The sequence below is a fragment of the Loxodonta africana genome, chromosome 11 (assembly GCF_030014295.1).
Source record: "Loxodonta africana isolate mLoxAfr1 chromosome 11, mLoxAfr1.hap2, whole genome shotgun sequence".
Classification (NCBI taxonomy): Eukaryota; Metazoa; Chordata; class Mammalia; order Proboscidea; family Elephantidae; genus Loxodonta; species Loxodonta africana.
This window is the reverse complement of record NC_087352.1, coordinates 29,870,199-29,884,564: the sequence shown is the minus strand read 5'-3', so window position 1 is coordinate 29,884,564 and position 14,366 is coordinate 29,870,199. Positions and strand designations below refer to the sequence as shown.

The following is a 14,366-nucleotide window of genomic DNA, read 5'->3' as shown; positions in this document are numbered from 1 at the left end:
CTTGTAGATTTGAACTGGAAAAGAACCAATGAATTTGAAGATAGATTGATAGAGATTATGCATTCCCAAGAACAGAAAGGCGAAAATGAAGAAAAATAAAGAGGCTCAGAGAAATTCAGCACTCCATTAAGCATACCAGCGTATGTATAATGTGAGTACCAGAAGAAGAGAGAGAGAATGAGGCAGAAAAAGTATTCAAAGAAATGGTAGCTGAAACCTTCCCAAACATTGATGAGAAAACATTGATCTACACATCCAAGAAACCGCCAGCTCTAAGCAGGGAAAACACGAGGAGGTGTCTGACTCTGAGCCTCCTAAAGAATTCAAGTGTGTGCCTCGCTTTTGGGCCTCTGCCATAGGAGGGCAAACCCGGAGGAGCAGTGACACCAGAGAGGGTTATTGTGACTTTAGTATAATGGGAGGCATTTTCCCCTCTGCTCCCATCCTTCCTTCCTGACACCCAGAGGTGAATGGGACCCAGAAGATGGACCAGTGGAAGAATGAGTGACAGGCCCCACCTTCTTCATTTCCGAGTTCTCGTCTATGGCCCCATTTTCAGGAGGGTGTGTATTGGAAGAGTAGAATTTTGAGCTGGGCTGAATTTCTAAATTGCAGTGACTGCAGAGCTGTGAGATCTCCCGTGGATGTCATTCAGTGATGGAAAAGAAGATTCGAATATGCAGTTGACAGCAATGGTTAGAGAAAATTACATTTTTGGTGTTATATATTATAATTCAAACTCTTCAAAAAATCAGCTATGATAGCTAAAGTACTGAGGTGGGGGGACTGAATTACAGGTAGTCCCCGACATACAACATATTCGATTTAGCAGTGAACTGCACTTATTGACCATCTGTTTTTGTTTTTTGTTTATCTGTATGTCTTAACATTAGTAATATGTACTCCATAACAGAGTTGCAGTGTGTAAAAGGACCATACAGACAACTCTCACTAATTTTCTGTCTAGAAACACCATCCCCATTCCTGTGGATAATCCAGATGATCCAGAACCTTCCACAAGTGCAGTTATTACCACAACTGACAAAATGCCAACTTTGTCCACTTTTGTATGTATGTATGTATGTTTTAAAATATATCTGTAAATTTATATATAATGTTTCCAACCCCCAAAGACAAAAAAAAAAAAAAGGATTGGATTTATTAAGATACTGATAGTAAAAGGCAATAGTAATGAAAACTGAAGAAAAATGAGGTATTTTACTTATGTCAGAACTGACTGACGACAGAGTCATCGGAGTGGAGCCCCATCATAAGTGGGGACTGCCTGTATATATATCATTGTATAGCACGGGGAGTTGGAGTTGGATAGACCTGAGATGGAACTCTGACTCTGCTTACTGGTGAGACCATGGCATCTCCTATCTGAGGACAGCAGATGTCATGTGTGGATCGTGACTGGCCCATTGGAGGTGCTCCATAAATATTAGTAGTCTTCCCCTTGTTTGAGGAAAGAGAAGTAATTTTCTGTTATATGTATGGATGTATATATATATATATATATATACTCCCCACATTACTGAGGGCTGCATGTGGGACAGTTTCTACTCAAGAGAGAATCCATAAGATTCACTGCATTAATTTGGAGTCTTAACGTGGCTTCTCCCCACAGAAATCTTTGGAAGATGTTTTTAAAGTGAGATACGACCCCAAGATGTGTCTTTTTGTCAGGTCTTCTCCTTGTCACTTCACCTCAGTCCTTAACCCCACCTCCCACCCTGTCCCCCACACTAGTTTTAGTCCCTTTTGCCATGGCCTTTGGGCCCTTGAAGTTCCAGAGAGCCCTGTCCCTGGCAAAAGAGACCATTCTGGACTCACAGTGGTAGTGTGCTGCTTTGCTAATGAGAGTTTCCTGGATACCTTACACGTGCTGTCACTGGTCTTTGTTCACTTAGCTGTGTATCTTAGGCATTTTTCCAGTCGAACCGCACCCCCACGCCCCTCTAGGGGCTTTCCCAGGAATGCTTCATCCATCCAGTTTCTGAAATGGACTTGCAGAGTGCTCCAAATGATTAAAAATAAATTTTATTTTTCAAATTTGAGATTGAGCTACCTCATACCACGTGCTTCTTCCAGAACCTCTGTGTTTCTTCTTTTATTTTTGGTTACCTTTGTGTCTTTACTTTTTAAACTGTAACCATAGTAAGTTCAGGAAGAACCTTGGGCCTTGGATAGTGCTTTCAGTATAGTAGGTATTCAGTAAATATTCTTTAAATATGTAACAGCAATGTTATGTGTAAACTTGTCTTAGGAAAATTATAGCCACAATGCTGAAGGTAATTTAGATGTTGATAGTGCTGCTTTTTTTTTTAATCATATTCAAAGTTCTTACCGAATATTTCTAGAAAATCCTTGTAAAGTCTTTGTAAAGTCACTTACTTCTTTAAAGATATAAGTTCACTTTTGTACATCCACATCCCTGCATTTACAACCTCCCCACCACTACATGTATTCAGTTTTATTTTTATTGTTTTAATTATAAATATCTACTATTATGCTGACCGTTTTTAAATGGTACATATATATTATTTGAGCTTTGCTATGGATTAAGTGATCTTTAACAGGCTGTATTAGATACTGACTCGCTCACTTTGGGTATTGTATTTGGTAAAGTGGAGGGTCAGCAAAAAATGAGGGAAGCCCTCAGTGGGATGAATTGACACAATAGCCACAACAGTGGACTCAGAAATACCAACGAGATAGCACAGGACTGGGCAACGTTCCATGCTGTTACACGTCAGGTTGCCATGAGCTGAAGCCAGCTCAGCAGCAACTAACAACAATAGTGGATATCTAAAAACTAACCGACTCCATTTCTGTGGGACAATGTTCTCTGGATGCTGTGTGACTTAGGAACTCCCACAAGTGGAATTTGTGAGCTTTTTACTAAACGACGACTACTCACAAGCAGTTACAAACTTTGTAAAGTTGTCCACCTGTCTTCTCCCGGTAACAGTAGTGTTGCTGAGTCATCTTACGATTCCTGTGTCTTCCTCTAAAGTTTAAAACCACCATCATACAGGATAGTTAAAGTTACGTTCTCAATGTTGATAAAGAACTGTTTCAAAATAGTGGAAAAACCTTGTATTTAGTGTTTCAGTAGGGCTCACTACTGAAAGCTGACTTGGCACAAGAAACTCTCTTCTTCTAGATAAAAGGGAAAAGGCTATGAGATAAGGTATTGATGAAATTAACTGCTGAAGTGGAGAGGAAGTGCAGCCGGCCAATACATGTCATCGCGTGGGCTCTGTTAAACGACCACGTGTGCAGTCAGCCATTCACGTAAGCACCCTGGTCTTGAACCGCATTGATCCATGGTATAATTCCAAATGAAATGGATGCATAAGAGCAAACATTGACAGAAAGGTAAAGGGAGCCATCAAGTATAAATATGGGGACAGTACAATTGAAAGTAATCTCTGCAGGTGGTGGAAAATGTATGTTTTTTTAGTGTAATGTTTAAAAGCTAACTTAAGTTATATGCAGTATTTCTCTCTTAACTGCAGAGATTGGATGTTTGAATAGTACTTTTGGTTGATATTTTCCTCATTTAATCTGTTTTTAAATTATTTTTATTATGGTTAAATATATGCATCTATAAATACTTATGCGTATATATATATTTATATATGGAGCCCTGCCAATGCAGTGGTTAAGTGCTTGGCTGCTAACCAAAAGGCCGGCAGTTCAAATCCACCAGCTGCTCCTTCAAAACCCTCTGGGGCAGTTTGAGTTGCTGTGAGTCGGAATCAACTCAATGGCAATGGATTATGTATGTATATGTACATGTAAATTTATATATACACACATATATATCATAATATTTGCTGTTTTAAGCTTTTTTAAATGTACAGTTAAGTGGTATTAATTACATTCAGTGTTGTGCAACCTTCCGCACTATTTAGTTCCAAAATATTTCCGTCACCCCAAACAGAAGCTTCGTTTCTCATCCCGGCAACTGGTAACCTCTAGTCTGCTTTCTTTCTCTATGAATTTGCCTCTTCAAGATTTCTCATATAAGTGGGGTCACACAAAATTTGTGTCTGGCTTATTTCACTCAGCATAATGTTTTCAGGATTTTCCCATGCCACAGCATGTGTCAGGGCTTTTTTTCTGTTCATGGTTGAATAATACTCCATTGTATGGATGGGCCACATTGTGTTTATCTGTTTGTCCATCGATGGACATTTGAATTGTTTCCATCTTTTGGCTGTTGTGAATGGTGCTGCTGTGAACATTGTACATGTAGCTGAGTCCTTGCTTTGATGTCTTTTGGGTATATACCTACGAGTAGGATTGCTAGGTCATAGGATAATTGTATTTTCAACTTTTTGAGGAACCACAAAACTATATTCCACTGCAGCTGTACCATTTTACATTACCAACAACAGTGCACAAGGGTTCCAGGTTCCAATTTTTCCACATTCTTGACAATATTTGTTATTTTCCTTTTTTAACTTATAGCCGTCCTAATACAGTGTGAAGTGGTATCTCATTGTGGTTTTGATTTGCATTTCCCTAATGACTTGGCTGTCAATTTGTTGTACAGTGGTGGCTTGCATGTTGCTGTGATGCTGGAAGCTATCCCATGGTATTTCAAATCCTTGTAGGGTCACCCATGGTGGACAGGTTTCAGCAGAGCTTCTAGACTATGACAGACTAGGAAGAAAGACCTGGCAACCTCCTTTTGAAAAATTGACCAGTGAAAACCTTATGAATAGCAGTGAAATATTGTTTGATACAGTGTTGGAAGCTGAGCCCCTCAGATTGGAAAGCATTCAAAATATGACTGGGGAAGAGGTGCCTGCTCAAAGTAGACTCAACCTTAATGACACAGAAGGAGTAAAGCTTTCGGGACCTTCATTTGCTGATGTGGCATGACTCAAAATGAGAAGAAACAGCTGCAAGCATCTATTAATAATCGGAACATGGAATGTCCAAAGTATGAGTCAAGAAAAATTGGAAGCCCTTAAAAATGAAATGGAATGCTTGCAGATCAATATCCTAGGCATTAATGAGCTGATATGGACTGGTATATTGACCATTTTGAATCAGACAATTATATGGTCTACTATTTTGGGAATGACGAAGGGGAATGGCGTTGTATTCATTGTCAAAAAAAAACCTTTCAAGGTCTATCCTGAAGTATAACACTGTCAGTGATAGGATAATATCCATATATCTACAAGGAAGACTAGTTAATGGGACTATTATTCAAATTTACGCATCAACCACTAACGCCAAGGATGAAGAAATTGAAGTTTTTTACCAACTTCTGCTGCCTAAAATTGATCAAACATGCAGTCAAGATGTATTGATAATTACTGGTGATTAGAATGCGAAAGTTGGAAACAAAGAAGAAGTACCTGTTTTCAACATGTTGTTGTTGTTAGGTGCTGTCGAGTCAATTCCGACTCATAGCAACCCTATGCACAACAGAACGAAACACTGCCTGGTCCTGCTCCATCCTTAAAATCGTTGTTACGCTTGAGCTTATTGTTGCAACCACTGTGTCAGTCCACCTCCTTGAGAGTCTTCCTCTTTTCCACTGACCCTGTACTCTGCCAAGTATGATGTCCTTCTCCAGGGACTGATCCCGCCTGACAACATGTCCAAAGTATGTAAGACACAGTCTCGCCATCCTTGCCTCTAAGGAGCATTCTGGCCCCACTTCTTCCAAGACAGATTTGTTTGTTCTTTTGGCAGTCCATGGTATATTCAATATTCTTCACCAACACCACAATTCAAAGGCATCAACTCTTCTTCGGTCTTCCTTATTCATTTTCCAGCTTTCATGTGCATATGATGTGATTGAAAATACCATGGCTTGGGTCAGGTGCGCCTTAGTCTTCAGGGTGACATCTTTGCTCTTCAACACTTTGAAGAGGTCCTTTGCAGCAGATTTGCCCAATGCAATGCGTCTTTTGATTTCTTGACTGCTGCTTCCATGGCTGTTGATTGTGGATCCAAGTAAAATGAAATCCTTGACAACTTCAGTCTTTTCTCCATTTATCATGATGTTGCTCATTGGTCGAGTTGTGAGGATTTTTGTTTTGTTTATGTTGAGGTGTAATCCATACTGAAGGCTGTGGTCTTTGATCTTCATTAGTAAGTGCTTCAAGTCCTCTTCACTTTCAGCAAGCAAGGTTGTGTCATCTGCATAACGCAGGTTGTTAATGAGTCTTCCTCCAATCCTGATGCCCCATTCTTCTTCATATAGTCCAGCTTCTTGGATTATTTGTTCAGCATACAGATCGAATAGGTATAGTGAAAGAATGCAACCCTGACACTCACCTTTCCTGACTTTAAACGAATCAATATCCCCTTGTTCTGTCCGACCAACTGCCTCTTGATCCATGTAAAGGTTCCTCATGAGCACAATTAAGTGTTCTGGAATCCCCATGCTTCGCAGTGTTATCCATAGTTTATGATCCACACAGTCGAACGTCTTTGCATAGTCAATAAAACACAGGTAAACATCCTTCTGGTATTCTCTGCTTTCAGCCAGGATCCATCTGACATCAGCAATGATATCCCTGGTTCCACGTCCTCTTCTAAAACCAGCCTGAGTTTCTTGCAGCTCCCTGTTGATATACTGCCGCATATCGTTTTTGAATGATCTTCAGCAAAATTTTGCTTGCATGTGATATTAATGATATTGTTCTATAATTTCCACATTCAGTTGGATCACCTTTCTTGGGAACAGGCATAAATATGGATCTCTTCCAGTCAGTTGGCCAGGAAGCTGTCTTCCATATTTCTTGGCATAGACAAGTGAGCACCTCCACGCTGCATCCGTTTGTTGAGACATCTCAACTGACATTCCGTCAATTCCTGGAGCCTTGTTTTTCGCCATGCCTTCAGAGCAGCTTGGACTTCTTCCTTCAGTACCATCGGTTCCTGATCTTATGCCACCTCTTGAAATGGTTGAATATCAACTAACTCTTTTTGGTATAATGACTCTGTGTATTCTTTCCATCTTCTTTTGATGCCTCCTACGTCGTTTAATATTTTCCCCATGGAATCCTTCACTATTGCAACTCGAGGCTTGAATTTTTTCTTCAGTTCTTTCAGCTTGAGAAACACGGAGTGTGTTCTTCCCTTTTGGGTTTCTATCTCCAGCTCTTTGCACATATCATTATAATACTTTGTCTTCTCGAGAGACCCCTTGAAATCTTCTGTTCAGTTCTTTTACTTCATCAATTCTTCCTTTTGCAGTTTCAGAGTCTCCTCTGACATCCATCTTGGTCTTTTCTTTCTTTCCTGTCTTTTCAGTGATCTCTTGCTTTCTTCATGGATGTCCTTGATGTCCTTCCACAACTCATCTGGTTTTCGGTCACTAGTGTTCAGTGCATCAAATCTATTCTTGAGATGGTCTCTAAATTCAGGTGGGATATACTCAAGGTCATATTTTGGCTCTCATGGACTTGCTCTGATTTTCTTCTGTTTCAGGTTGAACTTGCATATGAGCAATTGATGGTCTGTTCCACAGTCGCCCACTGGCCTTGTTCTGACTGATGATATTGAGCTTTTCCATCATCTCTTTCCACAGATGTAGTCAATTTGATTTCTGTGTGTTCCAACTATACTCAGGTCCATGTGTATAGTTGCCGTTTATGTTGGTGAAAGAAGGTATTTGCAATGAAGAAGTCGTTGGTCTTGCAAAATTCTATCATTCGATCTCTGGCATTGTTTCTATCACCAAGGCCATATTTTCCAACTACTGATCCTTCTTCTTTGTTTCCAACTTTCACATTCCAATCGCCAGTAATTATCAATGCATCTTGACTGCATGCTCAATTAATTTCAGACTGCAGTAGCTGATAAAAATCTTCTATTTCTTCATCTTTGGTCCTAGTGGTTGGTGTGTAAATTTGAATAATAGTCATATTAACTGGTCTTCCTTGTAGGCGTATGGATATTATCCCATCACTGACAGCATTGTACTACAGGATAGATCTTGAAACGTTGTTTTTGACGATGAATGCAACACCATTCCTCTTCGAGTTGTCATTCCCAGCGTAGTAGACTATATGATTGTCTGATCGAAAATGGCCAATACCAGCCCATTTCAGCTCACTAATGCCTTGGGTATTGATGTTTATGCGTTCCATTTCATTTTTGACGATTTCAAATTTTCCTAGATTCATACTTCGTACATTCCATGTTCTGATTATTAATGGATGTTTGCAGCTGTTTCTTCTCATTTGGAGTCGTGCCACATCAGCAAACAGCAAATGAAGGTTCTGAAAGCTTTACTCCATCCACATCATTAAGGTCAACTCTGCTTTGAGGAGGTAGCTCTTCCCCAGTCATCTTTTGAGTGCCTTCCATCCTGGGGGGCTCATCTTCCAGCACTATGTAAGACAATGTTCCACTGCTATTCATAAGGTTTTCACTGGCTAATGCTTTTCAGAAGTAGACTGCTGGGTCCTTCTTCCTAGTCTGTCTTAGTCTGGAGGCGCAGCTGAAACCTGTCCTCCATGGGTGACCCTGCTGGTGTCTGAATACCGGTGGCATAGCTTCCAGCATCACAGCAACACACAAGCCCCACAGTACAAGAAGCTGACAGATACGTGGGGGTTCAACAACATAAACAGTGACTATATATGGGGACCTTGGCAGTTGGAATACACAGCAGTCAAAGCAACTGTGTCTGTGGAGAGAGACAATGGAGAAGCTCAATATCATCAGTCAGAATAAGGCCAGGGGCTCCCTGTGGAACAGATGATCAATTGCTCATGTATGAGTTGAAGCTGAAGAAAATTGAAACAAGTCCACGAGAGCCAAAATAGAACCTTGAGTGTATCCCACCTGAATTTTGAGACCAAAATCTCAAGAACAGATTTTGACTCATTGAACACTAATGATGGAAGACCGGATGAGTAGTGGGATGACATCAGGGACATACATGAAGACAGCAAAAGGTCATTAAAAAGACAGGAAAGAAAGAAAAGACCAAAATGGACCTCAGAAGAAACTCTGAAACTTGTAGTCAAGGATAGAGTAGCTAAAGTGAACCAAAGAAATGAAGTAAAAGAGCTGAACAGAAAACTTCAAAGGGCAGCTTCAGAAGACAAAGGAAGGTATTATAATGAAACGTGGAAAGATCTGGAGTTACAAAAAAAAAAAGGGAAGAACATGCTTAGCATTTCTCAAGCTGAAAGAACTGAAAATTCAAGCCTCAAGTTGTAATATTGAAGGTTTCTATGGGCAAAAAATTGAATGACCCAGGAAGTATCAAAAGAAGTTGAAAGGAATGCACACAGTCACTGTACCAAAAAGAACTGCTCTACATTCAGCCATTTCAGGAGGTAGCATATGATCAAGAGCCAGTGGTACTGAATGAAGAATTCCAAGCTGCACTGAAGGCATTGCCCAAAAAAAGGCTCCAGGAATTGATGGAATTTCATTTGAAATGTTCCAACAAATGGGTGGAAATGCTGCAAGCACTCGTCAGCTACCTGGCCAACTGACTGGAAGAGATCCATATTTGTACCCATTCCGAAAAAAGGAAATTATCAAACAATATCATTAATAACACACGAAGGTAAAATTATGCTGAAGGTAATTCAAAAAATGGTTGCAGCAGTACATCCGTAGGAAACTGCCAGAAATTCAAGCTGATGTCAGATGGATGTTGGCTGAGAGCAGACAATTCGAGAAAGATGTTTACCTGCGTTTTATTGGCTATGCAAAGGCATCCAGCTGTGTGGATCATAACAAATTATGTATAACAGTTTGAAGAATGGGAGTTCTGGAACACTTGTTGTGCTCGTGCGGAACCTGTACATAGACCAAGAGGCAGTTGTTCAGACAGAACAAGGAGATACTGTGTGGGTTAAAATCAGGAAAGCTGTGTACCAACGTTGTATTTTTTTAACATGTTTATTCAGTCTGTATGCTGAGCAAGTAATCTGAGAGCTGGAACACAGCATCAGGATTGGAGGATGACTAAATTAACAATCTGTGATATGCAAATGACACAATCTTGGTTGCTGAAAATGAAGAGACCTTGGAGCACTTACTGAAGAAAATCAAAGGATGTAGCCTTCAGTATGGATTACACCTCAACATAAAGAAAACAAAAATCTTCACAACTGGGCTAGTAAGCAGCATCACGATAAATGGAAAAAATACTGTGAAGGACTTCATTTTACTTGAATCCACAATCAACACCCATGGAAGCAGCAGTCAAGAAATCAAATGACTCGTTGCATTGAGCAAATCCGCTGCAAAAGATCTCTTTAAAGTGTTACAACAGTAAAGATGTCACTGTGAACACTAAGGCATGCCTGACCCAAAGTATGGTATTTTCAGTTGCCTCATAAGTCATGCAAAAAGTGGGCAATGAATAAGGAAGACCAGAGAAGAATTGATGCCTTTGAATTATGGTGTTGGCAAAGAATATTGACTATACCATGGACTTCGAGAAGAACAAATAAATCCTGTCTTGGAAGAAGTACGGGTGGGAGACTATCTCATATACTTTGGACATGTTATCAGGAGGGACCAGTTCCTAGAGAAGGACATCATGCTTGGTGAAGCAGAGGGTCAGCAAAAAAGAAGAAGACTCTCAATGGCATGGATTGACAGAGTGGCTGCAACCATGATCTCAAACATAGCAGCAATTGTGAGAATGGTGCAGGACCAGGCAGTGTTTTATTCTGTTGTAAGCGGGGTCGCTTTGAGTCGGTACCAACTGATGGCACCTCACAGCGACAACTAATGCTGTTGAGCATTTTCTCAAGGGATCATTGGCAATTTCTATGTCTTTGAATGTCTTCTTTGAAGAAATGTCTGTTCAAGACCTTTCCCCATTTTTTAGTTGGATTATTTGTCTTTTTGTTGTTGCCTTGTAGGTGTTCTTTATATATTCTGGATATTCTTATTATATATATGGTTCCCAAATATTTTCTTCCATTCATAGGTTGTCTTTTCACTTCCTTGATAATATCTTTCAACACATAAAACTTTTTAATTTTGATGAAGTCCAATTTATTTATTTATTTATTTTTTGGTTGCTTGTGCTTTTAGTGTCATATATATGAATCCATTGGCAAATCCAAGAGTTTTAGCTCCTATATGTATTGATCCATTTTGAGTTAATTTTTAACTATGATGTGAAATAGAGGGTCCAGCTTCATTGTTCTTCATGTGGAGATCCAATTGTCCCAGCAGCATTTGTTGAAGAGACCATTGGTTCCCTATTGAATGGAGTTAGCACCTTGTTGAAATTCAGTTGGCCATAGATGTATGGGCTTATTTCTGGACTTTTGTTTCTATTCCATTGGTCTGTATGTCTATCCATGTGCGAGTTGCACACTGTTTTGATTACTATAACTTTGTACAATAAAAACTGCGAAAGTTGGAATCTGTGTACGGCAGAAACCTGTCAGAGAAGTAAAACTCAAATATTTTCCACTCAAAGGAGAGATAGACTGCACTCTGTCAAAGGTCGAAAACTTGTGTGGCCCAGAAAAACAAGACAGTCTTACCAAGTTTCGGCTCTCACAGGTTTCACTGTAGTATGTTTTGAAATTGAAACGTTTGAGTCTTCCAACTTTGTTGTCCTTTTTCAAAATTGTTGTGACTATTTAGGGCCCATTACATTTCCATATGAATTTGAGGATATAATTTTCCAAAAGGCTATTGGAATTTCGATAGAGATTGTGTCAAAACTGTAAATTACTTTGGATAGTATTGACATCTTAATCATGTTAAGTCTTCCAGTCCATGAACATGGGATGTCTTTTCGCTTATTTAAATCTTCTTCAATTGTTAAAATTTTTCTTTGTGTTTTAGTGTACAGACCTTTGCCTCCTTGGTTAAATTTCTAGGTATTTTATTCTTTTGATGCTATTGTAAATGAATTCATTCCCTGATTTCCCTTTGCATTGTTCATTGCTGGTGTATAGTGACACAACTGATTTTTGTGAGTTGATCTTGTATCCTGTGACTTGGCTGAATTGATTTATTACTCTAGTTTTCTTATGGATTCTTCAGGATTTTCTACATAGAGGATTACATGACCTGTAAATAGAGATAGTTCTATTCTTTTTCGATTTGGATGCCTTTTAGTTCTTTTTCTTTCCTAATTGCTCTGTCTGAAACTTCCAGGTGGCAGCCTTGTCTTTCTCTTTTCTCAGGGAAAAGTTCTCAGTCTTTCACCTTGGAGTATGATGTGAACTGTTGGTTTTTTAAAGTACCCTTTATTGTGTTTAGGAAGTTCCATTCTATTCCTTGTTTTTTGAGTGCTTTTATCATGAGAAAGTGTTATGTATACTTATAATTCTAGTAATTAGATTACAAGTCACCTAAAAGACATTAAATTTTTAAATGAACAAGAGTAACTTCCAGTGTCTAAATGTACACATTTAGTGATTAGACTCTAAAGCAAAGCAAGGAAGTGGAAAATGAGGATAGTGTTCTTTTTGAAGGAATGGCGGGGGGCTGTGATTGGAATTGGGGACTTGTGGAGTCTTCTAAGGGATCTTGCAGTTGTTTACCAGGGTATTTACCTTATAATAATTCACTAAGCTATACATATGCTTGTGGGGTTTCCTGTAATTTTTATTTTACAATTAAAAAATTTTTTCAACTTCAGAATTTACTTGAATTCTCTGAGAGTAAACTGTTAATTTGTTACTTTGTCTTATATGTTTCCTTTGTAGTAGGGGGTTGCTTTTCGAACATTTGTAATTTGGCTTTTTTAATTATGTAGAACAAGTACATGGTTTCAAAGTAAAAAATATGAAATAATGTGTATTCAGAAATGTATAGATTCTATCCCTTTTCCTTCCTTCCTCTAGGTATTACACACTCACACATACTCTCATGCATTCACAATTCACATGCATTCACACACAGTTCACTCATTCACACAGCCTTAAACACAGACACACTCACTCATATGTATTTATACACGCTGTCACGCACTTACTGTCCCACTCTCAAACACATTCACACTCACAGTTCACACTCTTGGACATACACTCACAATTCACACTGACATACTCTTACACATACTCATACTACACACATGCTCTTTCACACTCATAGTCACAGTTACACTCACATTTCATATTCACTCATGCTCTTACACACCCTTACACACACACACACTCAAATACCCTCATTCTCAAACACATTCACTCATACAGCAGTTCACACACGCTCTTACACTTAACTCCTATACGCTTATACACACTCACACTAAAAACAATTCGCACTCATTCAGTTCACACTCTTACACACACACGCACTTAAATACACCCTCACATGCTCTACCTTTCTCCCTACTCTTGTTCTTAGATAAAAGGTATTATTCTATAAGCGATGATCTTCACCTTGCTTTCTTCACTTAATATCTCTTCTAGAGGTCTTCCCGAAGTTGTATATGGTGGTTTTTCTTATTTCCTCTTTTTTTTTTTCCTGCATGTGTTCCATTTTATTCCACCATCCTCTCGTGTTTTCCCTGACTTTTGGTTCTCGTAAAGAACGTTGCAGCCTCATGTGTAGGTCATTTGTGTTTTGCTTGTCTGTCTTCAGGAGAGGTCCAAAAAGTGGGATGAGAGCATGGTCAATGGGGTAAATGGGTGTTTGTTCCTCAGTATATTTCTGTGCTCAAAATTACATACGGTCGTCAGTATGATGATAGCACTTTTCAGAGTTTTAGCATTTTAGTTGTGCTTTTGTTATTAAGCATGTTTTATTGTGGTACCTCAGCACTCCCTTTTGAATATTTTTGTGTATGTACTTATTATTTTGTCATTATAAAAACTTGGATTAAAGTTAGAAATGATCAATATGGTCATTCTAAAATGAAGTACTAATTAATATTAAATGTTAGGCAAGCAAACCAAATAGGAAGTAATAAATGATTACAAAAAAATAGTTAATGACCTATGTCTTTTCAGCAAGCTCATTTTGTGAATCAAATAAAATTCATCTTTAAGGAACTTTGTTAATGGGAGGATCTAGGTATATCATTTTGTCTCCCTTTGTGCCATGGAATCTTGGTTTGAAAGTACTTGTGGCTCAGAAATGACCTTCTGTAATACAGTTTCAAAATGGTGAATTATTTCTCCTTTATTTCCAAGGCTCATGCTTCATTCGAACTGATCAGCTTGACGGTGAGACGGACTGGAAGCTGAAAGTGGCCGTGAGCTGCACGCAGAGGCTGCCGGCCTTGGGGGTAAGCGTACCACATTCTCACCTTCTTGCAGTGCATCGGCGGTTGTGACTGGTGATCTAGGGGTAAACAAGCCTCCCGCTCACCTTTTCTCGAAGTACATGTCCAGTCATGCTGGCTGACCAGTGTAGTACATTTAGAATTCATCGTATAA

General features: G+C 39.1%; 1 protein-coding gene across 11 annotated transcripts in view; it reads left to right on the top strand.

Annotated features, from left to right (window-relative positions):
• Positions 1-14,366, top strand: part of ATP9B (ATPase phospholipid transporting 9B (putative)) — a 243,155-nt gene that overhangs the window by 76,048 nt on the left and 152,741 nt on the right. For 6 of the 11 annotated variants that reach the window (XM_064294374.1, XM_064294373.1, XM_064294372.1 and 3 more), the window contains 2 exons: positions 968-1,075; positions 14,121-14,215. In XM_064294374.1, the coding sequence (XP_064150444.1) occupies positions 968-1,075; positions 14,121-14,215 (203 nt within the window). The remainder of the gene's footprint in view (positions 1-967; positions 1,076-14,120; positions 14,216-14,366) is intronic. The other 5 variants (XM_010586683.3, XM_010586682.3, XM_003406239.3 and 2 more) reach the window with 2 other exon arrangements.